Source organism: Morone saxatilis, unplaced genomic scaffold (assembly GCF_004916995.1).
Source record: "Morone saxatilis isolate NCDOM2014 unplaced genomic scaffold, NCSU_SB_2.0 Contig8, whole genome shotgun sequence".
NCBI classification, from domain to species: Eukaryota; Metazoa; Chordata; class Actinopteri; family Moronidae; genus Morone; species Morone saxatilis.
This window is the reverse complement of record NW_023340257.1, coordinates 14,277,008-14,290,555: the sequence shown is the minus strand read 5'-3', so window position 1 is coordinate 14,290,555 and position 13,548 is coordinate 14,277,008. Positions and strand designations below refer to the sequence as shown.

Below are 13,548 nucleotides of genomic sequence, written 5' to 3'. Positions count from 1 at the left end.
CATTTCTATTTTTACAATCAGTGTCTTTAATTAGAATGGAGCAGCTACAAAGCAGAGATACCACAGCAGCACCTGTCCTGTCAGTCTAGAGTCGCGGTTGAACGTTGCATGTGCAGTAAAGTCGGTAACGTAGAGCAGTGCTGTGTCTGTGATCGTCTCATTGAGGGCGCAGGAGGTGCAGGGTGTTATTTCATGGATCTGGTTTTTGTGCGGACGCGCGTTCAGAGTGCGCTCCTGCTCCTGCTGCGGAAGCAACAATTTATTTTTGGCATCTGACATTAAAGCTCACCCTTTGCGATGGCAGCGGCCCCATGAAGCCGCCACAGCACCGAGGGTTGACTGGACCTCTTTGTTCGCCCTCTACTGAGTGATAATGATGGACCCCCTTTTATAACAGGGACTGAACAGCACGGGACGCGGTGAGTGACCCACCGGTGTTTTTTCTCTTCTTTAATGTGTTTCTTTATTGGAGCCCGCAAAAGGTCAAATAGTGAGAGGATGAGAGGGAGATAGTTCACATGCTGTTCACATGCTGTTGTATTAGTCTACACCCGAGCTTATGTCGGCTAATGTCGGATCATTTCTAGTGACTCTGGTTGTGCCATCGATAATAATAAAGGCGTCTATCTACACCAGGTAACAATTATACATCTTGAAATACCTCCTAAGCTTTTAATTTTAAGAAGAAGATGAAATGTGCATGAAATGAGTCACTTTAAATTAATCCTTAGACCACAGGAAGGCTCTGTTGTTGCTCCTCAGTCATCTGTTTATCTTATTAAAAGTGCAATGTAGTACAATGTTGGGACACTTGTATATGTTGTGCTCTTTTATACTTATACTCCACTACATTACAGAGGAATATTTTACTCCACTATAGTATAAAACTTAATGTACTCTTACAGGTTAATCCAACCTACAGTATATACAATAGTTGCAATTCATAACTGTTTTCATTATCATTTAGCCTGCCAATTATTTTGTAACCTTCTAGAACAAACATGAACTGTAAACAAAAATCTAAATAAAATGAAAAAACTTATTTTGCTCAAAACCAAACCAAAAGAAATTCAGTTGAAACATAAAATACAACTGATTAATCATCAAATCACCTCAGCTCAATAGTAAACCCGGCTCCACCGTGACCTGCTACAACATTAAAGTGCTGCTTGCACATGAATGCATCAGTAATGATAAACACAACATAAAACAATGTGAACACTGACAGGCAACCTGTTGTGAGCTGAAAGAGGAAGAGCGGTTTTGAAACCTTGGTGGTGAACCAGCATCGCAGCCATCATGACCAAAGAGGAGGAGATCCCTGACTGGGTGGGAGCCCAGGAGTTCTACGACAAGTATGAGCCCAAGGAGATTCTGGGAAGGTATGTTTATAAAGTCTTAAATTAGCCTGCAGTAGGGGTTCCCAACTCCCACAAGGGGTCGCAAGTTAAATCTGAGGAGTCAGGACTTCTCTCTCTGATCTCTGCTTTATTTTTCTTGTGAATTTCTGGCCAATTTAGTTTCTTTGTGACGTCAGAATTATTCAAATGAAGTAAGAAAACTCACAGGAGGTCACAGCCGGTAGACATTTGTGACTTGTTATGAGTAGATGCAAATATATTATGTTTCTTCATTTTAAAGGAATAGTTGAGAAGATTGACACCATTCTCATTTGTGTAAGATAAGATATACCTTTATTAATCCCCGTAGCTTTAAATATGAAGCTGCAGCCAAGAAGTGATTAGCTTATCTTAGCATAAAGACTGGAAACGGGGAAACAGCTAGCCTGGCTCTATCCAAAGGTCACAAAATCCACCTACCAGCACCTCTAAAGCCCACTGATTAACACGTTATATCTTATTTATTTAACACAAGATTTTGCCAGGCATTCAGCAAGAGACTCCAGAAAGTTATATTTTGTCACCTTTGGAACTGTTTCCAGTCTTTGTGCTAAACTAAGCTGGCTGTAGCTTCATATTTAGCAGACACAAATGCCAGTGGTATTAATCTTATTATCTAACTCTTGGCGAGACAGTGAACGAGCATTACTCCTCAAAACTACAGCCAAAAATGTTGTGAACGACTGGCCCTCAACACAAGTTCTCATTTGTCAGTGTGGTTTAATAAACTTGCAGTCTAGATATTCCCAACTCTAAAAAAAGTTTCTAAAATTGTATCAACAGCACAATACAGTATAATACAGCTCAGAATGTGAGAAATGTTTATTCAGCTTGAACTGTCACTGTTGCTGTGGACAGTACAAAAACAAGCCCAATGGTTTCCCCGAAGTTTCCCAGAAGTCCCTGAAAAGCTTCCCTTTCTCATTGTCATTCCCCACCATCTGTCAGACGGCGGTGCTGTTATGTAAGCTCACAGTGTTCAAGGAGACTGCATTCATTAACTTCAGCGTGTTTTGGACAAAGGTTTAGTGTTGAGAGCTGCCCGGGATGGCACGCTGTTCAGATTACGCAATTTCACTCACACACAGGTCATTTAAGGTCACAAGGTCACCGGATGTGAACAATGTGTTCAGCTGCTCTAGTATTCTTCCCATGGCTCACTCTGCTTCACAAACTGGGGGCAGAGAGTCTGTTCGGTGTCCTCTGGAGTGTATTTATTTCACAATCTTTGACTCTACGCTCAGGCTCCTTTCCCTGAACGATTACACTCAAATGAAGCTACTCTTCCACAGATTAGATTACAGAAGTATTCAGTAGAGTATAAAGACGTGTGCTGAAAGAAACAGCTTGAGTGTGGAACATTACATCCACGAGTTACCACAGGAAACTTTCAGCTTGGTGCTGAAATTCCTGACTGAAGCACACAAACATGTTTTCTTTGAGTCCAGCTGTTCAAACAGAAAAAAAAAAACATCTGAAGAAATCAGTAACCTGACAAAGCTGTAGATAACAAGGCTTCTCTTCCTCAGGGGAGTGAGCAGTGTGGTGCGTCGCTGCGTTGATAAACGGACGTCTCAGGAGTACGCGGTGAAGATCATCGACATCACCCCCTCAGACAAGATGACTCCGCAGGAGATCGAGGAGATCAGAGAAGCGACGGTGAAGGAGATCGACATCCTCAAGAAAGTCTACGGACAGGACAACATTAGTAAGCACATCAGTTTCATTTAAACTGGGTGATTTGTCTTCTTACACCTGGTCCCACTGACCTGAGGTCAGTTGTGAACAGAGCTGGGAAGTAACAGTACAAACACAACAAGCCCGGGCTTTTATTTGTTCAATCACTGAATTCAAACAGGCCTCTATACGGGACAGGGCTTTAATTCTTTTAGCACAAAACTCTTGCTCAAAGATGGGAAATACTAACAGATTGTTTATGATATAATGAACTGAATGATTGAACTGTGGAGAATCTAACTGATCTATTGATGTGTATAACACATTTATTCAAGTGGTCGTTTTATACATCCAAACTATTTATATATAAAATCCATACCAGGCTTCTAATTGAGACTGGTGTTTATTTGTCAAAACATGTAGCCACACCTGGTTAGTAAAGGAGACCTGCGTATAATTGTGATGCTGTTTTTAATTTAAGTTTTAGTAATTTCAGGTATCTGTATTTGAGTATTTATTTTTCTGGAAACTTTTGAGGGGAAATCATTGATTGTTTTTGTGTATCATTGCACAACTTCCCAACATTAAGACTCTATCAAACATAACGGACAAAAACAACATTAAAAACGTAACAAGACAAAACCAACAAGAGACAGAGACTCAACTCTATTTGACTTTTTACGTTCATATTTTGAGTACAGATCAATCCTTTTTAACTTTTACTTGAGTAAAGAAATTGATTCTACTTTTACTGGAGTCATGATGTGTGTCTGGTTGTGAAGAGTTTTGCTTTGTGCTCTCAAGTGATCCACTCATCAAATCTGATTAAACGTTCCTCAAATTTGTCTCTCCTCTCCAGTACAGCTCAAAGACTGCTACGAGTCCAAAGCCTTCTTCTTCCTGATTTTTGACCTGTAAGTGTCAAATCTCAAGTTATACATTACTTTTTCAATTGTAACTAAAAAAGAAATTTGCTTAAGTCTCACTTTCTTTCTGCCAGGATGAAGAGGGGTGAACTTTTTGACTATCTCACTGAGAAAGTTACCCTGAGTGAGAAGGAAACCAGGTCAGTGAATTTGTTATTTCGCTGTCTGACTACTTTCTAAGACGAATGCGATGAATTATCGTAACTTTTTAAAGACCTTAAGTTCAGTTTGGTGTGTGTTGGTTTTAGGAAGATCATGCGCGCTCTGTTGGAGGTGGTCAAGTTTCTCCATGACCAGAACATCGTCCACCGGGACCTGAAGCCTGAGAACATCCTGTTAGACGACGAGATGAACATCAAACTCACGGACTTTGGCTTCGCTGTGCAAGTCAAGCCGGGACAGAAGCTCAAAGGTCAGTGAAAGTATTATTACAAGATTTAAGGTCATTGGAGGACAAGTCTACATCAAGATGGTCCGAGCTATACCATCAACACTACTGTATACTAACAGCAATGACTCCGACCCCGACATATTCAGCTGAGGGTTTATAAGTGTCCTGCTGTAATGAAGTTACTGTTTACAACCTACAGTGCGGGTACACCAGCTGCGGGTACACCAGCTGCTGGCGGTCGGAGGAGAATCTGGGTCTGGTTGCACAACATGCTCCCATCTCTCCTAGCTGCTCTCACAAAGGTTAAGATGCAACAGGACACTCAGATCTATTTGCTGTAGTCTCAGACGGTCGGAGTACACTGACCTTTCAAACAGACTTCTCAGAAAGTGTGAGATCACCGGCAGTGGGAACTGGCAAGTTAAACGTCTAATGGGACTGTCCATCAACATATCATTTTGTGTAGCTGGTAAATGTATAACGTGCATTAGTAGATCTATTCCTGCAGAAACGATGTGAGATGAAATTGTCTTAATGTACCAGGAGGTCAATAGTTACAGTGCATTCACTGGTTCTCAAACTATAATATGTGTACCACTAAAATACAATTATTTCAAACATATAATACTGTCAAAATACTACAAACGTTTGAATGAGAATAGTGAGGAGATTTCTGAAATCTAAAATACGTTTTCTTCCAGTAATATTTTAGTTTTTGTCTTGTGATGGCAAGATAGAAGGTAAAGGTAAAATGACTCCATACAGGAACTATTGGGAATAGAAGTGTGGACCAGGGGAACTTCCTTTACCACCAAATTAGTTCTTGAACCAGGTCAGTTCAGGATTCAACAACAGGCAGCAATGAATAATCTTATTGGAATAAACCTGCCTTCTGCGTGAACATGAATAGCTGAACAGGGTCAGCCTACATTACCGTACTGAGCCCAATATCTTCTGAAGTTTAAGAAACACTGCTCTGATTTGAAGATGTACAAAGTTATTATAAGTCCTGAAGTAACTGTATTTGAGTTGGTTAAGCAGTTTATTTAAGTCAGTGTGTGATTTAATAATTTCTTTCTATCTAAAAAACTGCTAGAGCCCAAGCTTTGTAAATAAAGGCTTGAAAGTTTACGAGTTTGTCGTTTCTGTAACGCAGAGGTGTGTGGGACCCCTGGTTACCTCGCTCCAGAGATCATCGAGTGCTCCATGGACGCAGGGCACGCAGGATATGGTACTGCTGTGGACATGTGAGTGCACAGAGACCAAAGTCACACTCTATATATGCAATCATATAAGATCTGCTGTGGCTGTAAGTGTATTACAGTATGTTATTATCAGGATAATGAATGTACACACTGTTAAAACACTTTCCTCTGGGTTTGCCTGCAGATGGAGTTCAGGGGTCATCATGTACACGCTGCTTGCAGGCTCTCCGCCCTTCTGGCACAGGAAACAGATGCTGATGCTGCGTATGATCTTGGCTGGGAACTATGACTTCTCATCTCCAGAATGGGAGGACCGCTCAGACACTGTGAAAGATCTGGTAGGCTGTCGATCAAATGACCCAAGACAGCTTGTCTTTTTTTTAAGTGCAGAATCACAAAAGGATGAATGAAACTCTGTGTGGTTTCCTCAGATCTCTCGGATGCTGGTGGTGGACCCAAAACAGCGATACACAGCTACCGATGTTCTCAACCACTCGTTCTTTTCACAGTATGTGGTGGATGAAGTACGACAGTTCAGTCCATACAGGCGCTTCAAGGTGAGATGATTTTTTTATTTTGCATTCACATACACACAGCATACTATAAATGCAGATTTATGCAGATCTTCCCGTGTGTGTCAAACATTAGTTAGATGTTCTGGTTTTGGAAACAAAACTTAATGATCTTTGAGAGGTGACAGGCCAATGTCACATATTTGAGTGTCTTTGAACGAACCAGCAGAGACAGATTTAACTACAATATCACACAGGGACAGTTTACAGTTTAATATGACACCTACCCCATATTACCTATAAAATAAGTCTGTTGTCACTGTCACACGTAAATGAATGAAAACAAATCCCCAAATCCAAAATCTACAGTATACTGAAGCATGACAAAGTAACTAAACTAAAAGATGTCAGTCAAACACAGTTGTAGACACACAAAGTCTAATTGGGCAAAATAAGTGAGAACAACTGTGTGGATGGGCAAGGTGTCTATTGTGCATTTTTAATATTCCCTCCATTTAATATTCCCTCAGTACTCCAATAAACACAAAACTTTTCCCAATCTTTGTCCTCCAGGTCATTTGTATGACTGTTCTCGCCACAATGAGAATCTACTGCAACTACCGCCGTGCCAAGCCGGTCACCAAGGAGGTGATCAAGAGCGACCCGTACGCTGTCAAGCCGATCCGCAAGCTCATCGACGCATGTGCTTTCAAGATCTACGGCCACTGGGTCAAGAAGGGCCAAACTCAGAACAGAGCAGCACTTTTCGAGAACACTCCCAAAGCCATCCTGCTGTCGATAACTGCTGAGGCCGACGAGCCAGTCCAGCACATCTGGTAACGAGCACTTCAGGATCGACCCGCTGGAGCTTAATGGAGATGCACTTCTACACTGTTTACCTTCTCCTGTTGTATAGAAGAAATGAACTGGTAAGCCACTACTACCACCAGGCACCAGGTTGATTTGTCTTTAATGTGGAGAGTTATGTTCATGAATTTTGAATACTGTAAAATAACAGATTTACTGGCAAAATGTAGAGAAAATATTTAATTTTAAATGAACCCACTCTCTCCTGAGTTCTTTGATTACCATTTTTCAAACGTGGATACAAGGTTTCCACTTTATATTTTACTGTATGAAATACTAGAATATATATTTGAATTTTAAATGTTTGAAATCAAGAGTGGTTCTATAAGTGATGCCCTGCAGCGATGGGTTACTCTTTTCCTTACAAAAGTGTTTTGTCAGAACTGTGAAGCATCGTCTTAGCAGCCCAAAGCAAAACGTGTTAAAAAAAAAAAAAAACAGCCTACATAATTTAGCTGACTGGTATATAAAACAGTGAACCTGCATACTTGAATTGGCATGGACTTAATTGTTTGCGTACTGCGTGGCTGTAGATCCTTATGCAGGATGTACATTACTGTACTGAACTACTTATTGTACTGGCAGCAGTTTCAAGGGAAGTTTTAAAGACGATAGCACTTTAAAATGTATGCTTTGGATTTATTTATTAAAATGTGCATTTAATTTAAACTCCAGTCTTTTTGTCATGCTTTTGAATTTTAAGTAATGTAGAAAGTGAATACACAAGAGCAGTTTTGAACACAGTTGCCGGTTTATTATAAACAGAAACGTGAAGTACATCCACATTTTTCAGTGATAAACAACTATCCACGGGCAGATGGTACTAGTTCTTAGTACATGACGCAGCTTTTTCTGGTGGAGCTGTGGGTAGAAAAGACAAACAGACAGCATTTAGAGTTAAAGAGATCACAGAGCAGAGAGACAGTTGTTATTTTGACTTTTCATATTCTTACCATGAGTGGTGGAGTTGGTTATTTATCTCATGTTCCTGCTTCAGAAGCACCGCTGGTTGTCCTGCAGAATTTAGCAAACAAGAAAAAGAGAATCAATACAAAAACGAACATGAACTCTTTTCCAGAGCAGCATCTTCACTTTGTGCATCTTTGTACTCATTCCTGTACAGTTGGATGAGGCCGAGGGGAGCACTCATCCAGTCATTTAGCAGAAATGAGACGAGGCTTTTGCATGGTGTCTGACTGTATCCATCACAGAGCAGCTGGAACAGAATTCGTCCATGCCTCAGTGGAAACTTCTTCAATGATAGGAATAATAATCGTAACAAACATACCTTCCTCAGGCCTTTGTTCATTGTAGCGACCTTGTTGCGTTGGGCCTGTGTGTGAGGACCATCAGCATGACTGAGTCTGTATTACTTCTCCATGAATACATATTTCAATGCTGGAACCAAATAAGTACAATAGAGGATATGAGATGGATTATCTGCTGATATGTTATTGAGCTGTATGTTCTCACACAAACAAGAAATTAGAAAACAGCACAGATTAGATAAAATGTGTGACAAAACAGCATTATATTGAAATACTGTAGTTCTGAAGAGATTCCCTGGACTATAAACCTTGTTCTCTACATGTAAGAAAACACATTCTGTTCAATAATCATCAACCCACACTTAGAGATTCAAAGACTTTCTGTCCACATATTTAAGCTAGACGCATGTTTCTGTATTCACTCTGACATGAGAATGAGGCACATCGTCAGCGCTCTTATCCTGTTGTTGAGTCAGTGTGTGAAAACAATACTTTAGCACGGTGTCTGACTGCATTTACTATTACAAGAGTAATACAGAATTCAGCCATGCATCCAAATACATTATTATTATTATTATTATTATTATTTATGAGTTACCTCTCCATGTTTCAGGATCAACAATCCCGTTGTCAGACAAGGCCTCTGCAATATGAGTCAGTTCTCTGTAGGAGAGGATCCATCTCTGTAACAGAAAGCAAGTATTAAGAGGTTGACCAATGTATGTTTGCTAAGATTATTGGACTGATAAGTGCTCGTTTTTTTAATTAAAATCTTAACAGGAAACAAACATGCAGCTAAAGTGCTTTATGGGCACAGATTATGGCATTACAAACTATTTCAATGCTGGCCGCTCAAACATTGAACAGTTTAAATAATCGGTACACTTTCAGTATAATAAAGTCTATCTGCTCTTCCTCACCTCAGCACATGGAGGCCTATGAGTTTCAGGATGTGAGCTCCTCCATGATGAGTCAGTTCAGGCCAGCTCCTCCAATGTATCCTGTGCAATCATCACAAACATCACTCAGCATGAATCCATACATTTTATACACTGAATACAGGTTTTAAGCATTGACAGTATATATAAAATATATATAGTTTAAGCCTATATAAGTTTATGAAGGTCCATGCATGCACAAGCTTTTATACATTAAGGCCAGACATAAACACCCTGTCTACACACATCGCAAAATATGATAATATTTTGAAATATTGAAGCAGTTAAAGTCAGTTCATTCACTGATTATTCCCACAGACACCCAGGTGCACCAACACGTGCTCCACATACTTTCATCGTCCATGTTAAAAACCTGCTGACAACCAATCACATTCAGTCTGAGTCTCTCTCCAGTATTACCTGCGCTCAGGTGCAGTCTCGTGTTTTCATTGACAGAAAACCAGGTCGACATTTCACAAAGAGAGACCTCAGTGCCGTGCTCTCCATCGACGTCAACGTGGAGTTTGAAGAGCATCACTCTTTACTTCCGACTTCTCGTTATTCCTCGTCCTCTTTTGCCGCTTGAAAGCCGCGTTGCGCTCACTGCCGCCAACTTCTGGTCAGGAGGAGAACTGCGAATCAAACTCTTTTACATTTTAAAACGGGTCTTTCTTAATCAAACTTTTGTGAGCATATTTCTTCATCCAAAACAAAATGCTGTTTAAACTTAAGCACTTACATTTTCTCTAGCAATCCTCATTTGTAAGAATCCTACTTTATTTTCCTTTAATCGCCCCACTGAGTCTGTCATCCAAGCATCTTAACCACATTAACTCAGTTAGCTCCAGTTAGTTCATTCAACTCGATCTGCTGTGTTTTTATATCCCTGCTGTTGACTAATCAACTCCATATAGGCTATTAATACTATATAAATAAACTTGATAACAACTCCCAGTTTCTGTGGATTGTTTACTCTTTATATATCCGGTTTTAATCCTGCCTGCTTGTTGTGTGTATTTCTTAAACTTCATTAATAATGCCACGATGGACCTACAATACCACCTTCACAATATTGCAAGTCAGAAAAAATATGTTTTTGTAAACCATAACCTGAACATAAAGAACCACAGAATGGATAATGTTTGTCTTTTTGGATGCATCTGTGTTTGAATGTGATTATTTTGCTGCTTAATGGTTGTTACATCTTTTAATATTCTTATGTAATATTACTTTTGAATAACCTCAACACCAAATATGCAAATAAAAAACAAGAGAAAAGAAATGAGTCAATATGTGTATTCTGTTCTTTATTCTAAGACAAGAGAATAATGAAACCTTTGAAAAGATTTCTAGCATAAGAAATTTGTCCTCTGTTCGGGGTATTTTTAAAGAAAAACTGGTGTATTTTAAAATTGAAATCCTGCTAAATAATCCCCATTTTACTGAAAGTATCTGTTATTGGATTACAGCTTCTTAAGTAACGTAATCTGTTACTCCCAAAGTCAAATAAGCCTTAATAAATCAAGCCTGAATTAATTTATGAGGTCTACTCCTTTAGTTGGAGCTGACTGCTTTAATAACAATAATAATAAACCTACTTTAATACAGTTTTTGTAAAAGGTAACTAAGAAGATCAAATGCACAAAGCACACTCACTATATTGGAATTATAATCATTCGTTATTGTTTTTAAACTTTATTTACAAACAGGTAAACACAGACAATACCAGGGGACAGACATACATTATAAATTAAATAAATTATACAAGGTAAATAAACATAACGTTTGGATTGTTTTTTCATTTTTACAGTGTGAGATTATTAAGTAATTAAGTATTAAGTAAGTAATATTAATTATCTTATTGTTGATTTCACTTTCAAAATAAAAAAAGATGGTTTATTATTTGGAAAATGGCAAACAGAAGGATCAAATTGATGATATAATACCGATTACAAAAGAAAAGAAAAAAGCCAAACAATACATTCTAATACAAAAAGGGTAAAATCAGAAACAATAAACTGCGAAATAAAAGCACAAATATCTTTTTAAATTAAAATAGATCTTCCGGAGCCGGTCGATAAAGCGAGCAGTTGGCATAAATTAGCCGTTAGTGAGCTGACAGTTGCTGTCGTCATGGAACCGAGCCAGCGGGTAGTGGGCGGTCCCTCACCGGCTTCCCTCTGATTGGTCCAGCTCCCAGCGCGTCCCTTCCTCGTCGGTGAGCCCATTGAGTGGTCGGCTAATGCTGAAGCTGCGGTTAGTGCCTTATCAACGCTGCTCGCACCGGTAAGTACCAAAGAGCACACCGTGAACAGTTTAAAGAAGATATCAGCCCGGTGTTAGTCTCCCGGGTCCGACGGTTGAACGGCGGTTGTGTGAAGCCGGACAGGTAACCGCCATCCCCCTCGGAACCAACGGTCGTACGTAAACGTCAGAAACGTAGCAGCGCCAGCCTGCAGCACCGAGCTACTGTTACACCAACAGGGGGTCTTTTTTTCTGTTTTACCGTGTTTACTCGTCGTCTTCACGTTTGTTTTGGGTCTTGCTCGCCATCCCCGGTTCTCTGTATTGTGCCTGGGGTGACGCAATAGGAGCAGACGATGTCCATACCGGCCTATCATCATATAGTTTGTTTAGGCACACTTTACGTAACGCGTTTTTTCTCCACACACACACACACACACGACAGACCGGGACACGTGGTTTTTTTTTTTCGGGGAGGGCTCTGTCGATGCAGAAACGTTTGCACATAGGTATTTCAGTGAATGGATGAGTTTGCTGCTCCACTGGAGAGAAGACATCCACTGCAACCAGGCAGCTGCAGGGGGAAACCACAGTGCCACCAGAGCAGGGCTTAAAAAAAGGGATTATTGTGACAGATATTGCAATATGATCTTTGATTAGTGGGAATGGTCATTTTTGCATCACAATTTTCACTTTAATTTTGATCGATCAGGGCATTTCTGCAGCACTAAAGTACAAAAGTTGCAGCTTCTGCAATCTGGATATTACAATGCAGTTTTTTTTTTAATGCAGCTGTCTTTGAGTGTCTCATACTGTGTGTTTATTCTTTTTATTCCAGCATAATGGCAACACTTTCACAGACAAAGGAACTCTTCAGGAGAGCAGAAGCTGTCTGTTTCGATGTGGACAGCACTGTTATCAAAGAAGAAGGCATAGACGAACTTGCCAAGTTTTGCGGCGTGGGGGATGCAGTCACTGAAATGTATGTGTATAAATGCCGTCAACATCACGTGAAAGCACGCACTAAAGAGTACACTTCTGTTTTGATATTGTCCTTGGATTTGTTTAAAATGTCACGCCGCCTTTTGCTGTTTTCACATTTCAGGACTCGCAAAGCTATGGGTGGTTCCATGACGTTTAAAACGGCCCTGACTGAGCGTCTTTCCATCATCCGATGTTCCAGAGAACAAGTGAACAAACTGATAACAGACCACCCACCTCAGCTGACTCCAGGTATCAGGTGAGGATCCCAGTTTATCTGAGTAAAGTCAGTCGTATATTGGTATGCGCAGGAGATTTAACGTACATAAATTGATCAACTAAACCAAATTTATGGTAAACAACCATTTGTTTACAAGGGAACTACTTGATTGTGGACATTTAAGAAAAGAAAAATGGGGGAAAAACAAGATCATTTTGTAGGAAAACACCAAATCAATATTTTTAAAGCATACGGTTGATAGATTTTACAACTTCCTGCTAAACCAAAATGTAAATGTTGATAAATGGTCATTAATCTTCATCCAGGGAGCTTGTGGACCGTCTGCACCAGCGCAACATTAAGGTGTTCCTCATCTCAGGCGGCTTCCGCTGCATTGTTGAACATGTGGCCACTCAGCTAAACATTCCTCTGCATCACGTCTACGCCAACCGGCTCAAGTTCTACTTCAACGGTAAGAGCTAGAGGTTTATACTGCTCTCACAAAGAGTGGAGCATTGTGGGTCTGAATCAAATCTGAAGTATCACAACGCTCCTGGCAGCCTGCTGTAAGGCCTCATTCTACATGCGCTAAATTGAATTACACCCGTGTGTTTTCCAGGAGAGTATGCTGGTTTTGATGAGAGTCAGCCCACAGCTGAGAGCGGTGGAAAAGGAAAGGTCATCAGCATGCTGAAGGAACAGCACGGCTTCAAGACCGTGGTGATGATTGGAGATGGAGCCACTGATCTCGAGGCCTGCCCTCCGGCTGTAAGTGTTCACACTAGTGTCGTCACCATACCAAAATTATTGTTTCGATACCGATACCAAGTCAAGAATTGCGATTTCGATACTTTTTCGATACTTTTCCTGAAAAGGGAGAAACACTCTCAAATATCATTGCTGTGCTTTATTTTAAAAC

The 13,548-nt window shown here is 40.2% G+C and overlaps 2 protein-coding genes, 1 long non-coding RNA gene and 2 other non-coding genes across 6 annotated transcripts in view; 2 read left to right on the top strand and 3 right to left on the bottom strand.

Annotated features, from left to right (window-relative positions):
* Window positions 1-104: 104 nt before the first annotated feature.
* Window positions 105-7,647, top strand: LOC118341781 (phosphorylase b kinase gamma catalytic chain, skeletal muscle/heart isoform-like). Its single transcript, XM_035680156.1, has 10 exons — window positions 105-419; window positions 1,229-1,382; window positions 2,930-3,108; window positions 3,937-3,991; window positions 4,078-4,143; window positions 4,252-4,415; window positions 5,551-5,641; window positions 5,784-5,937; window positions 6,031-6,156; window positions 6,685-7,647. Exons 2-10 carry the CDS (start codon window positions 1,300-1,302, stop codon window positions 6,949-6,951), a joined length of 1,185 nt encoding a protein of 394 aa, XP_035536049.1. The 5' UTR covers window positions 105-419; window positions 1,229-1,299; the 3' UTR covers window positions 6,952-7,647.
* A 259-nt stretch (window positions 7,648-7,906) lies between these two features.
* LOC118341783 lies at window positions 7,907-10,240 on the bottom strand. The gene is made up of 2 exons (XR_004797456.1): window positions 8,845-10,240; window positions 7,907-8,376 (listed from the first exon to the last, which is right to left on the bottom strand). It is a non-coding gene; the product is annotated as an uncharacterized LOC118341783 (long non-coding RNA).
* Window positions 8,080-8,216, bottom strand: LOC118342286. The gene has a single exon (XR_004797475.1). It is a non-coding gene; the product is annotated as a small nucleolar RNA SNORA15 (small nucleolar RNA).
* Window positions 8,657-8,797, bottom strand: LOC118342285. Its single transcript, XR_004797474.1, has one exon. It is a non-coding gene; the product is annotated as a small nucleolar RNA SNORA15 (small nucleolar RNA).
* Window positions 10,241-11,323: 1,083 nt separating the features above from the next.
* psph (phosphoserine phosphatase) overlaps window positions 11,324-13,548 on the top strand; it is a 3,552-nt gene continuing 1,327 nt past the window's right edge. Inside the window, exons 1-5 of one of the 2 annotated variants that reach the window (XM_035679851.1) lie at window positions 11,324-11,470; window positions 12,267-12,410; window positions 12,534-12,668; window positions 12,956-13,101; window positions 13,249-13,397. In XM_035679851.1, coding sequence (XP_035535744.1) covers window positions 11,427-11,470; window positions 12,267-12,410; window positions 12,534-12,668; window positions 12,956-13,101; window positions 13,249-13,397 — 618 coding nt within the window. In that variant the 5' untranslated portion in view covers window positions 11,324-11,426. Of the gene's footprint in view, window positions 11,471-11,491; window positions 11,574-12,266; window positions 12,411-12,533; window positions 12,669-12,955; window positions 13,102-13,248; window positions 13,398-13,548 lie in introns of those variants that run through there. The other variant, XM_035679853.1, reaches the window with a different exon arrangement.

Coding starts and splice junctions, on each gene's coding strand:
- LOC118341781 (XM_035680156.1), top strand. CDS start 1,300: ATGACCAAAGAGGAGGAGATCCCTGACTGGGTGGGAGCCCAGGAGTTC. Junction 3,109..3,936: donor CTACGGACAGGACAACATTA/GTAAGCACATCA, acceptor TCTCCTCTCCAG/TACAGCTCAAAGACTGCTAC. Junction 4,416..5,550: donor GCCGGGACAGAAGCTCAAAG/GTCAGTGAAAGT, acceptor TCTGTAACGCAG/AGGTGTGTGGGACCCCTGGT.